This window comes from Muntiacus reevesi, chromosome 2 (genome assembly GCF_963930625.1).
Source record: "Muntiacus reevesi chromosome 2, mMunRee1.1, whole genome shotgun sequence".
In the NCBI taxonomy this organism is placed as follows: domain Eukaryota; kingdom Metazoa; phylum Chordata; class Mammalia; order Artiodactyla; family Cervidae; genus Muntiacus; species Muntiacus reevesi.
In genome coordinates this window covers 228,057,868-228,077,499 of record NC_089250.1, presented here as the reverse complement: position 1 = coordinate 228,077,499, position 19,632 = coordinate 228,057,868, and the positions used below count along the sequence as shown (strand labels likewise).

The 19,632-nt window shown below is 53.8% G+C and overlaps 1 protein-coding gene across 3 annotated transcripts; it reads right to left on the bottom strand.

Annotated features, from left to right (window-relative positions):
• Window positions 1–3,567: 3,567 nt before the first annotated feature.
• Window positions 3,568–19,370, bottom strand: DEF8 (differentially expressed in FDCP 8 homolog). 3 transcript variants are annotated; one of them, XM_065925242.1, is made up of 12 exons: window positions 19,257–19,370; window positions 15,269–15,390; window positions 14,548–14,645; window positions 13,241–13,390; window positions 12,329–12,470; window positions 10,980–11,144; window positions 10,353–10,480; window positions 10,010–10,123; window positions 9,132–9,212; window positions 8,427–8,567; window positions 8,218–8,327; window positions 3,568–7,189 (listed from the first exon to the last, which is right to left on the bottom strand). In XM_065925242.1, the coding sequence occupies exons 2-12, from the start codon at window positions 15,378–15,380 to the stop codon at window positions 7,087–7,089; spliced, it is 1,344 nt and encodes a 447-aa protein (XP_065781314.1). In that variant the 5' UTR covers window positions 15,381–15,390; window positions 19,257–19,370; the 3' UTR covers window positions 3,568–7,086. The 3 variants fall into 3 exon arrangements, with proteins under 3 accessions (XP_065781314.1, XP_065781315.1, XP_065781316.1); XM_065925243.1 differs by having other exon boundaries at window positions 15,299–15,390; XM_065925244.1 differs by lacking the exon at window positions 10,980–11,144.
• Window positions 19,371–19,632: the final 262 nt, after the last annotated feature.

The window sequence follows — 19,632 nt, the reverse complement described above, 5'->3', positions numbered from 1 at the left end:
CGCGCGCACGCGCAGTGCGGCGGCGAGTAGGTCATAGGGCACCACACCTCCAGCGTACCTCGGGGTCTCGCGCATGCGCGGCGAGGCCAAGGCGCTTATGTGGGGACCTCGCCTCAGGTGTCTGTTCGGCCTGACTCGGACCTGAACGTTTGCGCCACCTGCACTAAGGTGGCAGACGCGGGCGAGGTGCTGAGGAGACAGCCTTTAGACTTACTTTAAATCTGGAGTCCTCCTTGGGAAGCGGCGTACACCGCCCCGCCCTGTCCGCCGGCTCCTTGTGGTCCAGGTACAGCGCTGGGAACCGGTTACTAAGGAACCGAAGACCCCCGGGCGGCGTGTGCTGTGTCGTATTACCGCCCCTCACGGAGTTTTGTTTTCTGCATCACGGAAACCCAGTCCTGCTGTCCAGGGATTTGGCCGCTCTGATCGACTCCCTGGAACCCAGAAGGAACCGGCCCTGTCCTGGGCTGTGTCGTGGGCCGGCCTGTGCTGACCCGGTCATATCCCCCGTGTCGTCAAACTGCGCCTCCGGGAAGCCCCACTTTCTCTTCCCCAAATTCTGCGAGGGGGCGTGGAATAACCATAGGCTTTCTCGCCCTGATACTGCTGTGGTTAGTACATACCGGCGGCAAAGATGCCCGGGAAAAGGTCCCTAAACGCCGCAGTCATCCGTAGTGCCAAAAGGGAACGGAAAGCAATCACCCTCGACGTGAAGTTAGAAGTGTTAAGACGGTTTGAAGTGGGTGAGAAGCTCAGCCAGATCGCAAAGGCCTTAGGCCTTGCTGTCTCTACAGTGGCGACCATCAGAGATAATAAAGAAAATCAAAGCGAGTTCACAAATAACCACTCCTTTGAGAGCCTCCCGGTTGACTCGTTACCGAAGTGCACTCATGGAGACCATGGAGCGGTTGTTGCGCGTGTGGCTCGAAGACCAGAGTCAGCGAAACGTGCCCCTGAGTGTCACCATTATTCAGAAGAAGGCCAAGAGTTTGTTTACTGACTTACAGCGTGAGCAAGGTGAAAGCTCTCAAACAGAAAAGTTTACTGCAAGTAAAGGGTGGTTTGTGAGATTCAAGGAACGCCACTGTTTGCCCCACTTCAAGATGAACATCTCAGCTCCTGCCAAGGAGGATGAATATCCAGAAATACTGAAGAGCATCATTCAGGAAGGCGAGTACACCCCCCAGCAAGTTTTTAATGTGGATGAGACAGGTCTTTATTGGAAAAGAATGCCTGAAAGAACATTTCTTTCTGTAGAAGAGAGAGCTGAGCCAGGATTTAAATCATCCAAAGATCGCTTGATGCTGCTTCTTGGTGGCAACGCAGCTGGGGACTTCAAGTTGAAACCCCTATTGGTGTACCATTCAGAAAACCCCAAGGCTCTGAAGGGGTACTCCAAGCCCAATCTGCCCGTGATTTGGCGCTCAAGCAGAAAGGCCTGGGCAACCAGGAGCATCTTTCATGAATGGTTCACATACTTTTTGCCCTGCCATTGAGAAATACTGTGCCCAAAACAACCTGACCAACAAAGCCCTGCTCATCTTAGACAAGGCACCATGCCACCCAGTCAATCTGAGCGATCTGTCTGATAATGTAAGAGTGGAATATCTTCATGACAGCACAGCTGACTCGATCCAGCCCATGGGTCAAGGTGTAGCCTCTGCCTTCAGAGCTCATTACCTAAGAAGGACTTTTGAGCACATCCTAGAAGCAACAGATGGGGAGGATACAGCAGAGATCAGGGAGTTCTGGAGAAACTACAGCATTGTGGACGCTGTGGACAACATCGCAGTAGCCTGGGGGGAGCTCACACCAGCAACAATAAACAGTGTGTGGAAGAAGATTTGGCCTGAGTGTGTTCAGTTCCAGCGTGCTTCCCAAACAGATAGCATTGCACAGCTTCAACAAGATATTGTGATCCTTGCCAAGAGTGTAGCTGTTGGAGAGGTGGGAGAAGCTGATGTGGACCAGCTGCTGCAGTCCCACGATGAGGGTCTCTCAAATGAGGAGCTGATGCAGCTAGAGCAGGAGCCCGCAGGAGAGGAGGAGGAGGGTGAAGAGGCTGCCCCTGCCCTGCGCCAACTAACCACACGGGAGCTGTCAGCAGCCTTCTCACATTTTGAGGCCGGCTTGCAGGTCCTTACCAGTAACAGCCCTGATGCCGCGTGGAAACTGCAAGTTTCAAGAGCAATCAATGATGCAATAAGCTGCTACAGGGAGCTGTACAGTGAGAAGGAGCAGCGCTCCAAACAGCTCTCCTAGGCAACTTTGGTACACAACACACTCCACGGCAGGAAGACCAGACACAACAGGGCAACCTCCTGGATGACACCTGGCCAAGTCTCGGCTTCCAGATGTTTAATATCCTTGAAACCCCTGCTTCTGGTACGCTCATTTTGACACTAAAGAGCATCACATCTTGTTACTGAAATTGTGTTTAAATATGTGCTTTAAAAAGACTGAAAGAAAATCCAGGAAGAGTTATTTAAAACACACAATGAGGAGACCAGCCTTCTAGACATTGAAACACACTATAAAACCTGTGATTGAATCAAAGAGGTACTCAAACATGTAGAATACAATAGAGAGTCCAGAAGTAGATACAGATAGGTTTTTTTTTTAATAGTGCAGGACAGCTAGATAAAATTTGGCAAAAGCTAGTTAGTTCACACCTCACAGCATACACAGGAATAAACAAACAGACAAGGGATTTGAATGTAAAAGCTGAAACAATACAGGTGCTACACAACCCATGGATATATGCCTCTTCCCCATGGGTGATCAGGAAGATCTTCTGTAACTCAAAGTCCAGATGAAATTTAAGATTAATCAATTTGATGATATGAAAATGTAATAAAAACTTTTCCATGAGGATAAAACACTACAAAGAGAGTCAAAGGCAAACAACACACTGGAAGAAAATTTCTCACAGATAATGGGTTAATATCTCTGATATGTGAAGAACTCGTAAAGATTGAGAAGAAAATACAAAAACTCCATAGAAAAGTAAACAGAAGATATAATTCATAAGCAAGTAAATTAGCTCTTCAAACATAAGAGAAGTGCAGATGAAACAATACTCATACCATTTCTCATTATTCAGATCAGCAATAATCAAAAGTATGGCTACACACCACTGGTTAGGCTGTGGGGTCACAGGTACCCTCGTTCACTGCTGGTAGGAACTTGTACATCCCTTACAGAGGAGCATCAAGCACTAATACAAAATATATTTATTTTGATTTAACAATCCCACTTTTAGGAGGATACACTTCCAACAAAAGAAAATACAGGTGCTTGAATTTTGTTGCAGCCTTGTTTGCAACTGCAAAACCTAGGAAACAGCCTGAAGAGTCTCATGTAAAAAGTCAAATATGAAAAAGAAAAAAAAAAAAGTCAAATATGAAATGGCGCTTGCACACAATGGAGAGTTAGACAGTTGTAAGTGATGATAACTACAATAATAAGAGAACAAGGAAGAACTCAACTGATGTGGAGTGGTTTCCAAGATATATTGTTAATAGAAAAAAGCAACATCAGGAGTAAAGTATGCTACCTTTTGTGGAAGGAAGACGGGGAAGTGAGAAAATATGCATACATCGTACTCATTTGTACAGTAAGAAACAAAGGTGGGAGAAATCAGACTAAAGAGATTGGTTCCAGGGGTGGGATGAGATGTAACTTTTGTACCTTTTGTGAAGTTCTGACTTTGGGGACCATGTTAATATACTGCACAAACAAACAAGGATGGGAAAATAAAGCAGTGGACTACCTGAACAGAACCATATTTCACAGGAACTGCACACCCACAATGAAGAAGCAAAAGCAAGTACTTTTTGACTGTATGCCCTCAGGCTATAGACAAATATTAAAGGCTCATGAGTAGCCTTGTTTCTCACCAGCATAAGTGAGCAGTCCCAAAGGTGCTTTCTATGCACTGTCGGACTGAGCAAATACGTGTACTCTGGATAAGGGAGCCAGCTTTGTCACTCACTGTCGAGCGAGGAAATAATAAACATGAAAAAGGGAAAGAATGACTCATGTTGTTTTGAAATGAGAAGTTTCACTGTGAACTCATGGTTTTTAATGCTTATAGACCAGAAAAGAAATAGATAAGGAGTACTATTTCCACACTACTGAAAGGACCTATGGGCAGTGATCAGCCCAGAAGTGAGCACACCCAACTATCACGTCCGCCCTCCACCAGAAGGTTCCAGGACTCCTCAGAGAAATGACTGGTGTCAGGGCTGGGACTGGGGCAATTACTAACTAAGCCTGGAACACTTTCCTGTGCTATAAAGTAAGAAAGTGCCTAAAGAGTGCCAGGAAGATGTCAGTCAGCTGACAGACCAGTGGACCAGAGCATTTTGAGTAGGACAGATGACAAACTGGACCCAGTGTCACTTCTGTGAAATTCCCACCAAAAGGGCAAAGCCCAAGTCCAGTCAGAAAAACCCTCACTGAAGGAAAGTCTTCAGAATAATTTATCTGTGATTTTCTGTGTCAGAGTCCTGAACCCTTCCAGATTAAAGGCTAAAATGACATGGCAACTAAGTGGCTGAATCTGAACACAGCTTGCTGTAGGCTTTATGGTCAGCATTCATGTGAGCATCCTGATGTCAGTGACCACACCGTAGTTGTGGGAGGCATGTCCTTGCTGGGGTAACACAGGAGCACTTAGAGGCAAAGGGGCATCATCTGCAACTTCCACCAGATGGTTCAAAAGAAAGTGTGTGGAGAAAGAGTAAGGTAAATGGGGAAAATGTTAACATTCACGGAATCCAGGAGATGGGTACCTGGGAATGTGTTTGCAGCACTTCTGTAAACCTACAGCTGTTAAAATTGAAAGTTTAAGAAAAACTCATCCTCATACCTGAAGTGGGTGGGTGGAGACTGCATGCTCCCTCTGATACCAAAGTGTGGCTTTAGTTGTTTGAAGTGGAGGCACCAGGTGGGCCCACAGACAGCCCACACACACCCTTCCCCCACCCCCAGCCTTGTGCAGCACACCTCTGATGTTTCTTTGAGATCATCCTCAAAACCAGAGAGAAATGTACATACACACAGGTTTGAATGTCATTTGGGAGGGGCTTTTGGGTTCTCCTGAGCTCCAAGGGCCCTTTCAGTGAGTCAAACTTGAAGACCAGAGGGGCTTCTGGGAGCTAGACCTGGGACCCGCACTGCTTACATTGAGTTAACATGACAGTCTTCCCTCTGGGAGGACTCAGGAGAGAAGACATAAGTTCTGTTACCGAGCCAGGCTGGGCCCAGCACTTCCTGGAACCCAAACAACCCCAGAGGGTGTGCTTTAGCACAGCCTAGAGGTGTCAGCACACTGATGCCAAGGTCAGGTGCCCAGTTTACACTTGACCATGTGGGAGGGGGCCTGTGGGCTCTGAGTAACCCTGCAGCAAACCCCGCCCCGTCCCCAGCGCCCAGCCCACACAGCTCTCCTGGGAGGCCTGCCCATGCTAACTGGTTCCTCAGTGGGTTCTGGCTACTGTTGGTCTCAGAAAGACCTACACATGATTCTGTTTCAAGAATCTGTCACCCAGAAGGGGGATGAGAAGACGACATGATGTGGGAGGAGGTTTAAAAAAAAGAGCCAACCTTGCCCAACAAATGGCTACTGACATTTCTTATGGACACAGTGACTGCAACTGGAATAACACAGTGCTGATTACACAGTCCATTTGGGAGAAGCCAGGATCCCTGGGACAGAAATGCGATGCCGCGGTGAGATGTACAGATTGGAGGTGTAGGAAGAGGGCACTTAGCCTTTAACCCCCTAGACCCAAGAATGGGAAGCAGGGTGGCACCATGTGAACCAATCCCCCACAGTGACATGCTGAACAGCCCAGCAGAGTCAGAGGGTGGCCTAAAGCCCCTGGGCAAGGCTTCCCTGGGGTGCAGAGGGGCAAGGAGGGGTTGGCACTTTCCTTACCCACCCCCCACATTGGCTCAGCTGGCCTCCCTGTTGGCCAAGCCTCTCCTTGCGCTTCCCAGTAAAAGGTGATGGATGTCCAGGTGACTGCCTCCTGCCCACCAGCCGCCACATGTGTGTGTCAGCGCCAGATGTCAACAGCCAAGCACAGTCCAGGGCAAGGAGAAGGCCAGCAAGGCCAGGGCAGCCTTCCCCTGGATGGTCCCCACAAATGCATCTTCCCCACTGGGTCAGTCCTCCATGCCTGGCTCCCTCTGCCCACTGGTGGCAGGACCTCCCACACCCCGTGAGTCCTGCCTGGTGCTCCCCTGAGCAAGTATTTCTAGTGCCTGATCTCAGTTCCCCAAACAGAAGGCCCCAGCTGGGGGGTCTCCGAGTGATTCGGAGCCCTCCATAGGCACACTCGGTCCAGGTCTACTGTCCCCTAGCCCTCTCACCTAACCTTGACCTGCCAGGGGCACGGTCCTGCCAGATACCTGGAAGCACACATCCTCGCTGGATGAAGCACCAGAGTGAGCTGGGCTGGGCCAAGGCAGGGGCGGTTAGGAGGTGAGATCTCCACGGCAGCCAGTAGCCCCTGGAATGGTCCTGCCGGCAGAGGCCCCAGAGAGAGAACCTGGGGGTGGGGGCAGGGCCCTCAGGAGATAGTGATGAACACAGTTCCAGCCAGGGGCAAGCAGGGGACCTCAAAGAGGCAAGGAGCTGGGGGAGGGGCCTCCAAGTAGAACCCATACCGTCCACCACAGGTAAAAGTCAGGCTAAGACTGCATCCTCAGTCTTGTCGGCACTCCCCGGAAGGCTTCCAGGATTTCCAGGGTAGCCAGGGCCCAGCAGCCTTGGTCCCAAAGTGGGCGGGGTAGGGTTGGGGGGCTCTTGACCAAAGGGGAGGTGAGGGATGCTCTCCCCACCTGACCCTCAAAGCTCTGCAGTGAAGGAAGGGTGCATGTCCTGGCCCTCACAGCAGCCCACCCAAAAAACAGCCACCCCAAGCCCCAACACACGCCGGGGGACAATGGTCCTGGTGGTGCTGGCTCAGCAGTAGGGGGGTCCAGGGGCCGGACCCTAGGTCTCCAGAGTACAGGAAACACCTTCACTGTGGCAAAGACCAGCAGGACAGACAGGCCTAGAAGAGTTTCCATTGCTCAGGCGTCCAGGTCTGGACCAGGCTCCCGGAAGAGCGACTGCTTCCGCAGGGTGAGGCGCGCACACCTAGGGCACGTGGTGGAATTGTCGTAGTAGCAGTCCCTGGGGGAGACAGGAATGGCCGTGAAGAGGGCGCTCCACAAGTAGAATTGTAACCCTGAGTCTTCACAATACTCCTTGAACAGACAGGAGCCTGCAGCAGTCTCAACCAGGTATGCCGGCCAGGCCTGTATCACATTCCTTCATACAGACACCCCAAGGGGCCACACCTATCACCTGGTACACTCTGACCCTCTTAGTGACTCCCCTCCCTGACCTGTTCCCACTACCATGTAAAGCACCCCCCGCCCCCCCACCAAGGGCTCTGTGGAGGTGCACACGGTCCCCATAGCAGCTTAAATTTTTGAAGGGGGCACAGCAACATTTGACAGGATACCACACAAACTGCCAGCTCAAAGGAACTCAGAGTTTCAACAACACTTTCTGCTACAGTCCTTACTGAGACCGCAGTCCAGCTCTGCTGACCTATGAGGTTGCGGGTCACTCTGAGAAATAGCAAGTGCCAGGAAAATCCAATGTGGACAGAAACAGGATGGTGGGGTCCCATCTGAGCCCAGTGTGACAAGCCGTGTGGGCTCCATAGGCATAAGCCTACTGGTAAGTGTACTTAAAGAGTTCAAATATCTTCTTCCCACTTCTGTGTATCATTGTTCCAAACACCCACAAGTCTTTAGGACATAAATGCTTCCATTGTTGAACCTAAGTACTTAATAAATAAAACTGTTGGGTATTTCTTGTGGCCTAGGGATGTTTGAAAAAAATAAATCATAAAAACTAGAGAGCTTAGGAAGCTTCAGCCTCAGTAAACCAAAGTCCCAGGAAGAAAGGGAGGAGCTGGACATGGGGACCTGGGGTGTGCACCTTCCCCAGGCCCTGGGGGCTTCTCCCCAGTGGAACTATAGCTGAGTCTCACACATCAGAATCTAAATTCACACCTCAGGATCCAGGCACAAGGATTTGAAACCAGGTGGCAAAGGTCAAGCCCCAGCCTCTCCCCACCCGACACTCCCAGCACCTGTCTCTCCCACACCTGTCATCTACTGTCTACGGAGGCAGTCGCTCACACAGACCTGTGGAAGACAGCAGAGCAGTCAGCGCACACGGACGTGTGGCTGTCGAAGGGGAATAGCACGTCGCCCTCCCGGCAGAGCTCGCACACAAAGCCCTTGGCCTGGCACCGCTGCAGGCAAGGCGAGGAGGTCAGTGCCCACTTCCGGGTTGGGGGGCACATCCTCCCAAGCCGCCCTCCCGCCTCCCCACCTGGCTTGTGGGGGCCCACCTCACAGTCCAGTTTGATGTGCTTGGCAAACAGCGTGTGGGTCTCAGCCAGTGAGCAGCCCAGCCGGCCTGTGTGCGTGTCCAGCAGGTCCTGCACCGAGTACATCTCATCGTTCTCCACAAAGTGCTGCCGATCCTGGAGCTGCAGGCACAGCTATGTGAACCCGGAGCCACCAGACTGGGGCCCTCGCCTGCCCAGAGCCCTCTTCCCGGCTTTATCTTGTCCACACATCTCACCACCCAATGCACTGCTTCCTACTCTTCCCGTCGGCCCAACCCAGACAGTGCACTCCTAGATAAGGGCCAGGTCTCGCCCGCCCTGCTCACTGCTCCCCAGGACCCAGAACACCGTCGGCACACAGCAGGCACCCAGTGAGTGCTTGCGAACAAGTAAGTAGGTGAGCCTCAAAGTGTTCTGTGGTCAGCCCTCCCTGGGTCCATTCCGTGGAGGCTCCCATGAAGGCTGCAGGGCAACCCACTCTCTCAGTGCTTCTCATACTGATGGAAGCAGTGAACGCTTTTGTGGGTAGAATGGTTTTGTGGGTAGCCCTGGTGTTCCCTGGGACAGTGTGGAGACCCTCTGCTGACAGCACAGCACACGTACGGTATCAAGCCTTCCCCTCACGATCCTGGTCTGTTTCCTGCCCTCCTGGAGGACCCCTTCCCCATACCACCCCTCCTCTACTCCGGGGGTGGGTGGACTGACCTGCAGGAGCAGGCGTGCTGCCATGGCCTCCCTGCAGGTGATGAAATATGGCTTCATGAGCAAGATATCCTGGCGCAACTTCTGTGGACAAGAGGGGCAAGTGGGCATCTCTGGCCAGAGCAGGGGCTGTGCTGGGCATGTCTGCGTGGCCAGTGGGGGTGGGGCGGGGCTGGCTTTGTGGGAAGCTTTGTCACTTTAAACTCTGGGTCAGTAGAGGACCATAAGTGCATTCCAGCCGAGCTCAAGGTCAAGCCACAGCTTCCCTGCCAGGCAGGACCCTAAGCTTCCTTCAGGCATAGTTGCTCCCCGCCCTACTCCACATGTGCACACACACCTCAGGAGCACCTGAGCTCGCATCCAGACTGCCCATTTGAACCCAGATCCCCTCCTCAGCCCAGCGGCCCTGTGCCTCAGCTCCTCCTCAACAAGTCCCATTCCTCTCCGCACAGGCCCGAGGCACACCCCACCCCACCCTCTGCTGAGTGCCAAAGAGAGGACCCCCGGTCACACACAGCTCCTCAGAACACCAACCAGATGTGGCTGGGCCAATGTGAGGCTGCACTTGACAATAGACACTGGGACGCAGACTAATGCAAGACAGAAACGCCACGCGATGTATCTCAATAATGTACACGAAATATAAGACACCACTGAGATGAACTTCACCTCATTTTTCTACTGTGGCTACTAGAAAATTTCAAACTACCTCTGAGCCTAGCGTCCTATTTCATACTGTGACTAGACAGTTGCTCTAGCGACTTTAACTTAAAGGACAGTAGGAGAGGGGGGGCACCCAGCGACGCAGGTGGCATCTCTCCTCTCAGACAGCTGCGAAGGGGGAGCAGGATTGCCCCATGCCTGTCCCTCCCCTGTCTTACGCGGATCTCTACCAGCTCCTCCACGTAGTTGAACAGCAGAGGATTGATCTCCCGGAGTCGGAGCACTGGCCTCGACATCATCAGCGCCAGGTAGCGCAGGCTGCCCCGGGACACCTGGGCGGGAGGGGTGGAGAGCTGGCACCCCTGCGCTCCCCAGCAGCACCGCCCTGTCCCCGCCCCGCCCCACTCTGCCCCACTCTGAGGCCCCGCCCCACGCAGCCTGTGCCCCGACCGGCCGCAGCCACCCTCCAAGGCCCCCGGCGCTCGGCCACGCCCCTGGCCACACCACGCCCCGCCCAATACCCAGGGCTGCACCCCTCGCCCCCGCTCTCTCTCTCCGCACCTTGCGCGGCTCGAAGTCCCAGTTGTGCACCACGCGCGCTGGGATGACAGCCAGGTCGTTCCAGTGGCAGTGGCTGCAGTAGTACTGGCCAGTGTAGTCGCACTGCCGGGCCTCGCTGGGCACGCCCCCTGCGGAGGAGATGTTCCAAAGTCAGGGAGACCTGAGCGGTCCCCTCCCCCAGCTGCACCAAGGGTTCCCCACCGCCAGGCCCGCCCCTGACTCGTCCTCTTCCACATGGCCCCACTTCCCATTTCTCATCAGTAAAATGGGACAGTAGATGGGGAATCCCTTGAGTCAACCTCAGTATGTTTCTAGGAAGAAGGCCTGACATACAGCATGAGTGTAGCGTGGTCTTCCCATGGGGTGGGTTTTCTGTGAGGATGCGGTCACAGGAGAGAGACTGTCTGTAGCCCAGCCCTGCAGGGACTCCTAGGGGAACCTCAGTCGTCTTGGGCAGGGCATGAAAAGGCACCAAAAGCAGTCCTTTTTTGCTTCCCAAGGAGAGGAACTCAACTGCACATTCCTCCCATTTACTCACGCAGCTGATGGCAGGGCACCCTGCCCAGAACAGCTCCCCTCAGCCCTGTACCCTGCCCCACTCCCACCCCCAACCCGGGGTGCACTCACGCAGAGAGATGGGTGCTCGGCACTCAGCACAGCGATAATCCTGGCTGTCCAGCCCTGCCTCAGGGCAGATATTCAGCTCATACTCAGCCTGGTGACTGACTTTGGACCGCACACAGGGCTTGGAGATGAGGTTCAAACACTTGCTGTGACAGCGGTAATAACACCCTGGGATGGGGGCCCAACAGCATGCCTCTTAGGAGGGGGGCCACTCTGCAGCCCAGGCTGACCTTCAGCTTCTGGGACACCCAGGGAGCTCCACTCCACTTCCCACATCAACCCAAGAGCCTCTGCAGGTGTCACTGCAGGTCCCCAAATGTCCCCACCCCAAGCCTTGCCCTGAAGGTACGTGCACACCTTTCCCCCAATTTCAGACTCAGAAGTTCAGGGGCCTACCAGCCATGCCCACTGTGATACCCAAAGGGATCAAGGCCAAGCAATCTAAGTGAAACCCGGCTCTTCCTACCCAAATCCACCCCAGCTTCCCATCTCAGATTTCAGGGACTCTGTCTTTCAACCTCCTGAGACTACAAACTGGGAAGTCATCCCAACTCCTCTCTTACACCCATGTCCAGTGCTTCAGCTACGGCTGCACTTGGCCCTTCTCATCTGATTGTCAGAGTCTCACCCTGGTCAGAAGGCCATCATTTTCCCTCCCCCATGCCACATTCAGTTCAGCAGCTGGAGTTAAAACCTAAGTATATCTACCCACATGGCCCCAGTGCACTTAGAGAAAAGCCCCCTGCCACCTCTGAAGCACCTCTACGCCACACTGCTCTCTGCTCCTCATCAAATACACTGGACACATACTGACCACAGGCCTTTGCACAGACAGCTCCCCTGCAGAAATGTTCCTTCCCAGATATGCTCCTGGTTTGCCCCTAACCTCCAAGTTTTTTTTATTAAATGTCACATGAAGCCTTTTCATTTCACCCTAAAATAGCAGCAACCCACTCCCTGACATGCTTGTTCCTCCCCTAGCCTTCTTCACTATTTCTAACACACCATATCATTGACTCATTTGATTTCTCATCCAGAGCAGCACCTCCAATACAGTGATGTGTCTCTACAATGTCCAGCAGGGTGGCCACCAACCTTGCATGGCTACTGTGTACTTGGAACGTGCACAGTACAGCTGAGGAGCTAGTTATCTGTGTTCAATAATTTAAATTTGAAGAGTCACATGTGGCCAGTGGACTTGAGCCCAGGGAAGGCAGACACCTGGGTCTCTCAACTCTTGCTCCACCCACCACACACTGCAGGGTTCTGCAAATACTGAGGACATGATAGAGAACCCCTCTCCCTGGAGACTTAGACTGCCAGCCCAGAAGGGCAGTCTGGTCTCCGCCCACCTGTGCAGGTGTACCAGGTCTGAATGAGGCCCCAGATGACTGTGTTACACTTGTCACATGTCTGCTTCACACTCTTGCTCTTCTCCTTGTAGAAGCGGTGCTCAAGAAGGACTCGAATGTTGGGCTCATCCTCATTGGGGTCCTAGGGAGGAGACCAGGGAGGGGTCACAGCTCCTTCTGGGCACATGAGCCCCTTGACTGCATCTCCCAGGCACCACGCATAGCAGAAGTTACCACAGACCCCTCCCTTTACAATAGAACAGGGTGCCCGGGCAGGCCTGGTCCACTGAGATTACAGACCACCTCTGTACCTAGATGCTGCTCCAAGGTCACACTAGGGCCGAAGGCACATGAGTGGTACTGAGGGGCACTCGCTGCCTTCCCTGCTTTGTTTCTGCTGGCTGAGAGCAGACCCAGGTTGATGGAGGCGGTCCTGAACTTGCCAGGGAAGAGCAGAGCAACAGAAAAGGGGGACCTGCAGTCCCCAATGCCAGTAGCTGCCAGATGGGCCTGGGGAACCCATAACACTTCCACATGAGTGAATCTACACAACCACCTCCTTTAAGCCACTGTCTTTCAGGGTGTCTGAGCCTATACCATTGCCTTACCTATATTCTAAAGAACCTACCACTATCCAAATCCCATGGACTCATGAATCAGACTCAAGGACTATATGATGGACCCCAGTGGTTATTGGCTTCCAGGATCCACAACCCCTTCTGTTATCATCTTCAGGGAACCAGCCCACACTCTGGGTCACATGGCTCAAGGTGGGACTAACTCACCCACCTGCTTCAGTGGGTGGACACATGACCCAGGACCACAGGCAGGATCAGAGCTGGGCTGAGGACCCATCACTCCCCCAGCCTCCAGTTCAGCTCTGGCTGCTGCTGGGGGTGGGCCAGCACCCACCTTCAGCTCCTGCAGCTTCAGTCGGAGGTGGATGAGCCTCACCACAGCGTCCTTCTGCTTCTCCGAGTGTTCTGGCAGCTCTAGGATGACCTGCTTGCACTCCTGGATGGCCTGCCGCAGCTGCTGCACATCAGAGGCCAGGAACAGGCCCTGCTCCCATGGTGGGGGGCAATTTAGGGACGATGATAGCCAGATTGTGTGTCGTTGGGCCCAGAACAGATCTCCCCACCCATCTCAAGCTCTGATGGCCCAAAGACTTGCTCAAGGCCCAGGACCATCAGCAGCAGAGGCAGGCCCCAGCCCACACCACCTGCCCACTCTCTGGACCTGCCCACCCATGGGCCTCTGGAGACCTAACTCACGGTGTTCTTCAAAACAGAACTTCCCTCTTTTAGAAATCCAATTGCTTTTCTAGCTATGCTATCTTGCTTGCTTCTACAGAACTTCCTCTTGAATGAAAGCAGGGGAAATGACACTTGTCTGTCAAGAAGGAGAGGAAGTAGCCTCTGGTTCAATCACCAAGCTCAGAGACACCCCTGGCTGCCACCTGCCCTCAGGCCCAGCACTTCACGGGCTGACCTGACCTCAGGTCCAGCAAAGCCCTAAACTCGGGCAAGGAGACAGGCCAGGTCTCAGAGATGGGGGCTGGGACCCCAAAAAAGGGGTGTCACTGCCCTCAGGAGTGCAAAATAAGGGTTCAAACACATAACTGAGAGGACTGTATGTACCAGCAGAATGTAAAGTTAAAGGCCACATGACCAGCAAAATAGGAACTGGGGACTCAGGCGAATCTTAAAGTCCTATTTGAATGTTACCATAACATCTCTCTCAAACAACAGGGGGAGATAGTTTGCAAAGATTTTGAAACTTTAAAGGAATTTAATTAAAAAAAACATAAACACACACACACCCCACAAGGTTTTCATGGAACAAAACCTAGCTCAAACAGGAGTGGCCCTGCCTAGCTGAACCAGTGGTGGTGGGCAGGGGCCACCCTTGCCTTCACCCCCCAACAGACGACAGGATTCCCCAGGTCCCCAGATGGAATCAACCCCCACATCTGCTTTGTAGGATCCTATGTGGAGGGGAAACTGTGGCTGCCCAGGAGGACAGAGCCCAGGCTCCCAAACACCGCATCCAACCCATTCCCACAGGCCAGCACACAGGTATAGGGTGAGATCCGGGTGTTACGCAGGCCTCAGACTCCAGGTCTAGGAGGCCCGGCTGAGATGGATGTGGCCAGCTTCTCACACTCTGGGGGGGGGGGGGGAGGGTCACCTCGCCCACCCAGAGACCCTGAACCTTACCACGGGGCGAGCGAAGTGATCCTCAGACAGGCCAAGATCCATCACACGCTCTGGGCAGCGGAACTCTGGTCCTCCGGGAGGCAGCTCCGGCAGGCGCGCTGCAGCAGTGCAGGTGGGGAGGGTGGCAGAGAGAGGAGTCAGCCCGCCACCCCAGGAGGGGGCTGCAGGGCCCTCGGGGAACAGGGAGCCCACAGAGATGCCCAGAGAAGCAGGGCTGTGCTCTGGCGTGAGCCCTGTATGCGCCTGCAGAGGACCCTGTGTCCTTGTGCCGACAGGAGCCATGCAAAACCAGGGTTACAGAAACGCCAGTTTCTAAGGCTCACAGCTTGTGTGTGCATCTGTGGACTGGAGAAGGACCTCTGGAGGGCTACACACCAGAGCATGGGAGCCCCTGTGTGGACTCGGGCACCCCCTGGGCTGGGTCTGCAGTCTCAGGGTTCACATCCTGCTGACCTCTCACCCTGCAGGTCTCGGCTCTGAGTTCGAGGCCTAAGTGTTCCCCGAGGGAGCGCCTGCTGTGTGTGGCCCCTGGGACATGGCAGACAAGACAGTGACACATCCCCACCCAGGGGCGTGTTCATTCTCCTGAGGATAGACCAGGGGGAAGCAGTCTAAACTGTGAAGAAGCCGCCTGCATGCCCCCAGGGAGGAAACACCTAAGAAGATGGGGGCTGGCGTGAGCAGGGCAGACCACCTATACAACCCCACCCCCTGCATCCACCTTGAGAAGTAATGTCCAGGGCCTCCTCACCAGCCCCCTGCTCATGCTGCCGCTTGTTGAAGGGGTTGAGATGAACCTGCCGGAACCGGGCGAGCTTCTCATCATATTCCATAGCACCCCACCTGTGGACAGCCGGGCAGAGCAGAAGTGAGCGTCCAGCACCCAGGTTCACTGGGATCCCCTTCCCTTTTCCAGTGCCTGAGGTATCAGAGGGGAGACCTGGCCCCTCTCACTTCCCCTGGAGGGTCCAGGCCAAATATCCCCACACCACAGCCTCTCCCCTCAGCCCCTCCCCAAGCCACCTCAGCCCCCTTACCCAGCCCCCATGGCTGGCCCCTCAGTGAGAACAGTGATGCCCAAGTCACCGATGGGGCAGGCAGGGCTTGGAGGGTGCCCAGCCAGACCTCTAGCATGGAGCCCCTTTGGTCCTGCTCACATCGCCTGGCCAGCCAACACTCAATGCCTCCCTCTCGCCCAGGACCCAGGGTGCTCCTTTCATGTCAGAGCATCCAGAAAGCCCTGCCAGCAGAAGGCTCAGTGCTGATGCCAGAGCTCAGGCCTGCCCTGCCACCTGCAGTGTGGCCCAGGACAGGACTCACCTTAACACTGCCTTGTGGAGAGGCCTCCTGAATGCTGTATGACCACCATGTGGCCTGAGCCCACGGCTGGCCCCACACCTCGGGGCCCAGAGACACAGACAGTAAGGGCTGAGCTCACAGCTGGGAGCTCAGCAGACCACAGACACACAGGGCTGGTGGCTCCTGAGACAGAAGCCCACACTTAACTAGCTGACCCACATTCCTTAGCTTCTTTCTGCTTCAAGGACAAAATGAGTTCGGTTGAACGATGTTTTCAAAACTTTGTAGGAAGGACATGGATGTTGGCTATGCTCTGCTGACACCTGGTTGCAGTCTAAAATAATCTGTAATTATAAAAGGCAATCCTATGATTCCTATGTGCCCACACACACACTGAAAGGAAAACTGAGCCAGCGGCGATGGCCCGAGGCCACCCTCCACCCCTAGTGCTGCCCTGCACCTGGGCAGGGACCCCCACAACTCTGTGGGACCTGTCTGCCTCTCTGGCCTCTGGAAGGATGGGGGTTGGAAGTTCTGGACCGGTAGAACTGGCACCTGCAGACCGGCTACCTGTTGGTCACAGCAGGGCAGGACATGGTGCCATGAGCCCAAACCCCTATCTCCCTTATAACCTGAGGTCTCTGGGAAGCTCACACACTGTGTTCGGCTCTGATGCCCAGCGCCTCCCCAGATGACAGGAACCACAGCACCCAAGAAAGCCTCCAGAATGCAGGGGAGACCCAGCTGTCTCCGTACTCACCAGCCCCTTCTTCCCAAGTGTTGAGGAATCCCTGGGCTGCTCACCCCCAGGCTTCATTCAACTGAGACACAAATAAACTTCTGTTTAAACTACTGTTATCAGGAGGAGGATTTCTGTCTCTTGCAGTCAAAACAGATCCATACTAATCACCCCCAACAGACTCTGATCAGCAGGCAAATTGGCCCTACTCAAATCCACACTCTACCAGCTCCAGCTGTGTGACCTTGGGCAAATGCCTAAGCCTTTCTGTGCTTTTGAGTTGTCATGCTTCAAACAGGGACAAGAATAGTATCCACTGTATAGAGTTACAGTCTAAACGAATCAATACAAAGTTCTGAGTCCCTTGGCCAGAAATAAATATCAGGTGCACATTACGGTCATCATCGTAACTACTAAGAATCAGACAGGCCTGATACAACGCTGCCTCTCCTGGTCATGAGCATTTTCTTGCACATAAATGAGGGAGAATGCCTGCCTCCTGGGGTGGGGGCAGGGGAGGGGTGGAGACGAAGCACAGGTGCATGGCAGTGACATCCCATGCCAATCAGTCCAGCCCCCAAAGACTGCAGGGTCAGGAGCCACCCCCATGGGTCTCTCCTCAGAAACCTCCCAGCATTGTACAATATGGCCAGAGGCATTATAGAGAACAGGATGACATTCCTGAAAAAAAAACTAGAAATAGACTTGCAATATGATCGTGCAATGCCACTTCTGGGCATACACCTGGAGAAAACTGTAATTCAAAAAGATACAAGCACCCAGCATCCATCGCAGCAGTATTCACAATAGCCAACACATGGAAAGAACTTAAATGTCCATCAACAAATGAGTGCACAAAGGTGTGGTACAGATAGACACAATGGAATATGAGCCATAAAAAAGAATGAAATAACACCATTTGCAGCAACATGGATGCAACTAGAGATTACCACCCTAAGTCCGAAAGACGGATACCATATGATATCACTTAAATGTGGAATCTAAAATATGACACAAGTGAACCTATCTGCAAAATAGAAACAGACACACAGATGTAGAGAACAGACTTGAGGTTGCCAAGTGGTTGGGGGTGGGGTTTGGATTGGGGTTATGGGGTTAACAGATGCAAACTATTATATAAAGGATGTATAAACAAGAAAATCCTACTGTATAACACAGGGAAATATATTCCACATCCTGTAATAAACCATAATGGACAAGAACATGAAAAAGATATCTATATCTGTAACAGAATCACTCTGCTGTACACCAGAGACTAACACAACTTTGTAAATCAACTACATTTCAATTTTTAAAAATACATAAAATGCACAGGTTCTTAGGCCTTAGTCAAAAAGAAAATAAAATATGGTCTGAGAAGCTCAAAGGCAGAAACACTGCTCAGCTGCCCTTCTCTGGGATACAAGCCCTCCTGGAAATCGCATCTCTCATTAAGCTCCTGATGGGTGGGCCAGGCAGAGAGGCCACGGGTGAGTGAGTGACTGGGGTACCAGACCTCTCTCAGCCTCAGTTCCTCTCCAGCCAAAGTTAAAAGAATCCCATTTCCCAGGGAGAAGGGGGTGCCAGGAGCAGCCAGAAGGGGTCCTAACACAGGGGCCCAGCAGACAAAGTGCACAGCAACTGGCTCAGAGGAGAGCGATAGCAACCCTCACCACCCCACCAGGTTCACCCCACGGAGAGCTCTGCACCCCAAATTCAGGCCTGACTTCAGAGAGGTGCAGGCCGGAAGGTGGACACTTGAGCAACCAGCATGCAGGAAACCCACTAGTCCACTGTCTCCCCTTCTCCAGAGACCTCCTCTCACTGGGGTCGGGGTGAGGAGCCCACCACTTTGCAATTAGAGCACCCTGAGAACAAAGCCCAGCATCTCTCAGGTCCCGAGGAACACAGGGCTGAAGCTCAGGTGTGCCTGAACCACCCTCGCCTGTTCTGCTTGTGACACAGCCAGCAGAGGTCCTGTCATCACCCGGCTCCCACCAGAGGCCCCTAAACTTCGCCCCAGAGGGGACAGTGTGAAGGTGCACCCTAGCTGCTCACGCCCATCAGGAGGCCTCCAGAACCCCACCGGGAGTAGGGCCTCTACTGTCCCTTTAAGGATTGCTTGCTACTGAAGCTTGGCAGCGTCCACCCCCGCCTCTGGGTGACGCCACCCCAAAAGGGCCTCCCCCACCTTCACCCACAACAACAACAGCAACATACACTCTGGGGACCCTCGCTAAGTGGCTCCGCACAGGGCCAGCTGTCTTCCACCAGGCCTGTCCGTTTCAGAGACGAGGAAACAGGCTCAGAGTGGTCCAGCCCCAGCACGCGGTGGCACAGCCGTGGGGTCCCCTCCGGCCTCTCGCATCCCACAGACGCGCGCGGTGACAGCTGGAAGGGGTGACAGTGTGCACGGGGGCAGCCTTCCCAGCTAGACCCTGACAGAGCGGGATGGGGGCAGCTGAGGTCCCCAAGTCCCTCTGCCCCCAGGTGATCGCCCGGGAGTTTGAATCCTGCTTTGCGCCAGGGCCTGGGCCTCGGCCGGGTTTCTCTCCCCCTATGCCCGGGTATCCGCTTCGAGAGAGAGGCTCCCCGGGCTCCGGGGCGCGGCGGCCCGAGCGTCCGAGTCCCCGCCACCCAGAACCCCGCCTGCTCCCCTCCCGCCGCTCACCTGACCACCGCCGCCCGGGTTACATTGTATCCTCCCCGCCGGGCTTGTTACAGCGTATCCACCGCCGCTTTGGATACACTGTATCCGCCTCGCTCTCTGCTGCCTCCTGCGGTCGGGAGGCTCACGACACCGGCGGAATTTGCGCGTCCCACCCGCGGACCCAGGCCTCCACCTCGCAATCCAAGAAACGCGTGACCCTTCATCCCAATTGTTGAAGATGGTGTGAAATAAAATTCACGCTTCATGGAAGACAAGGAAAATTTAAACACGAAAAATTTCTCTGCCCTTTACCTGCCTCTCTCCTCGCTGTGCATCTGATCTGCATTTATGCATCTGCCAAACCACCCCCATGGGCAGAATCGCCTCCTGGAATCCA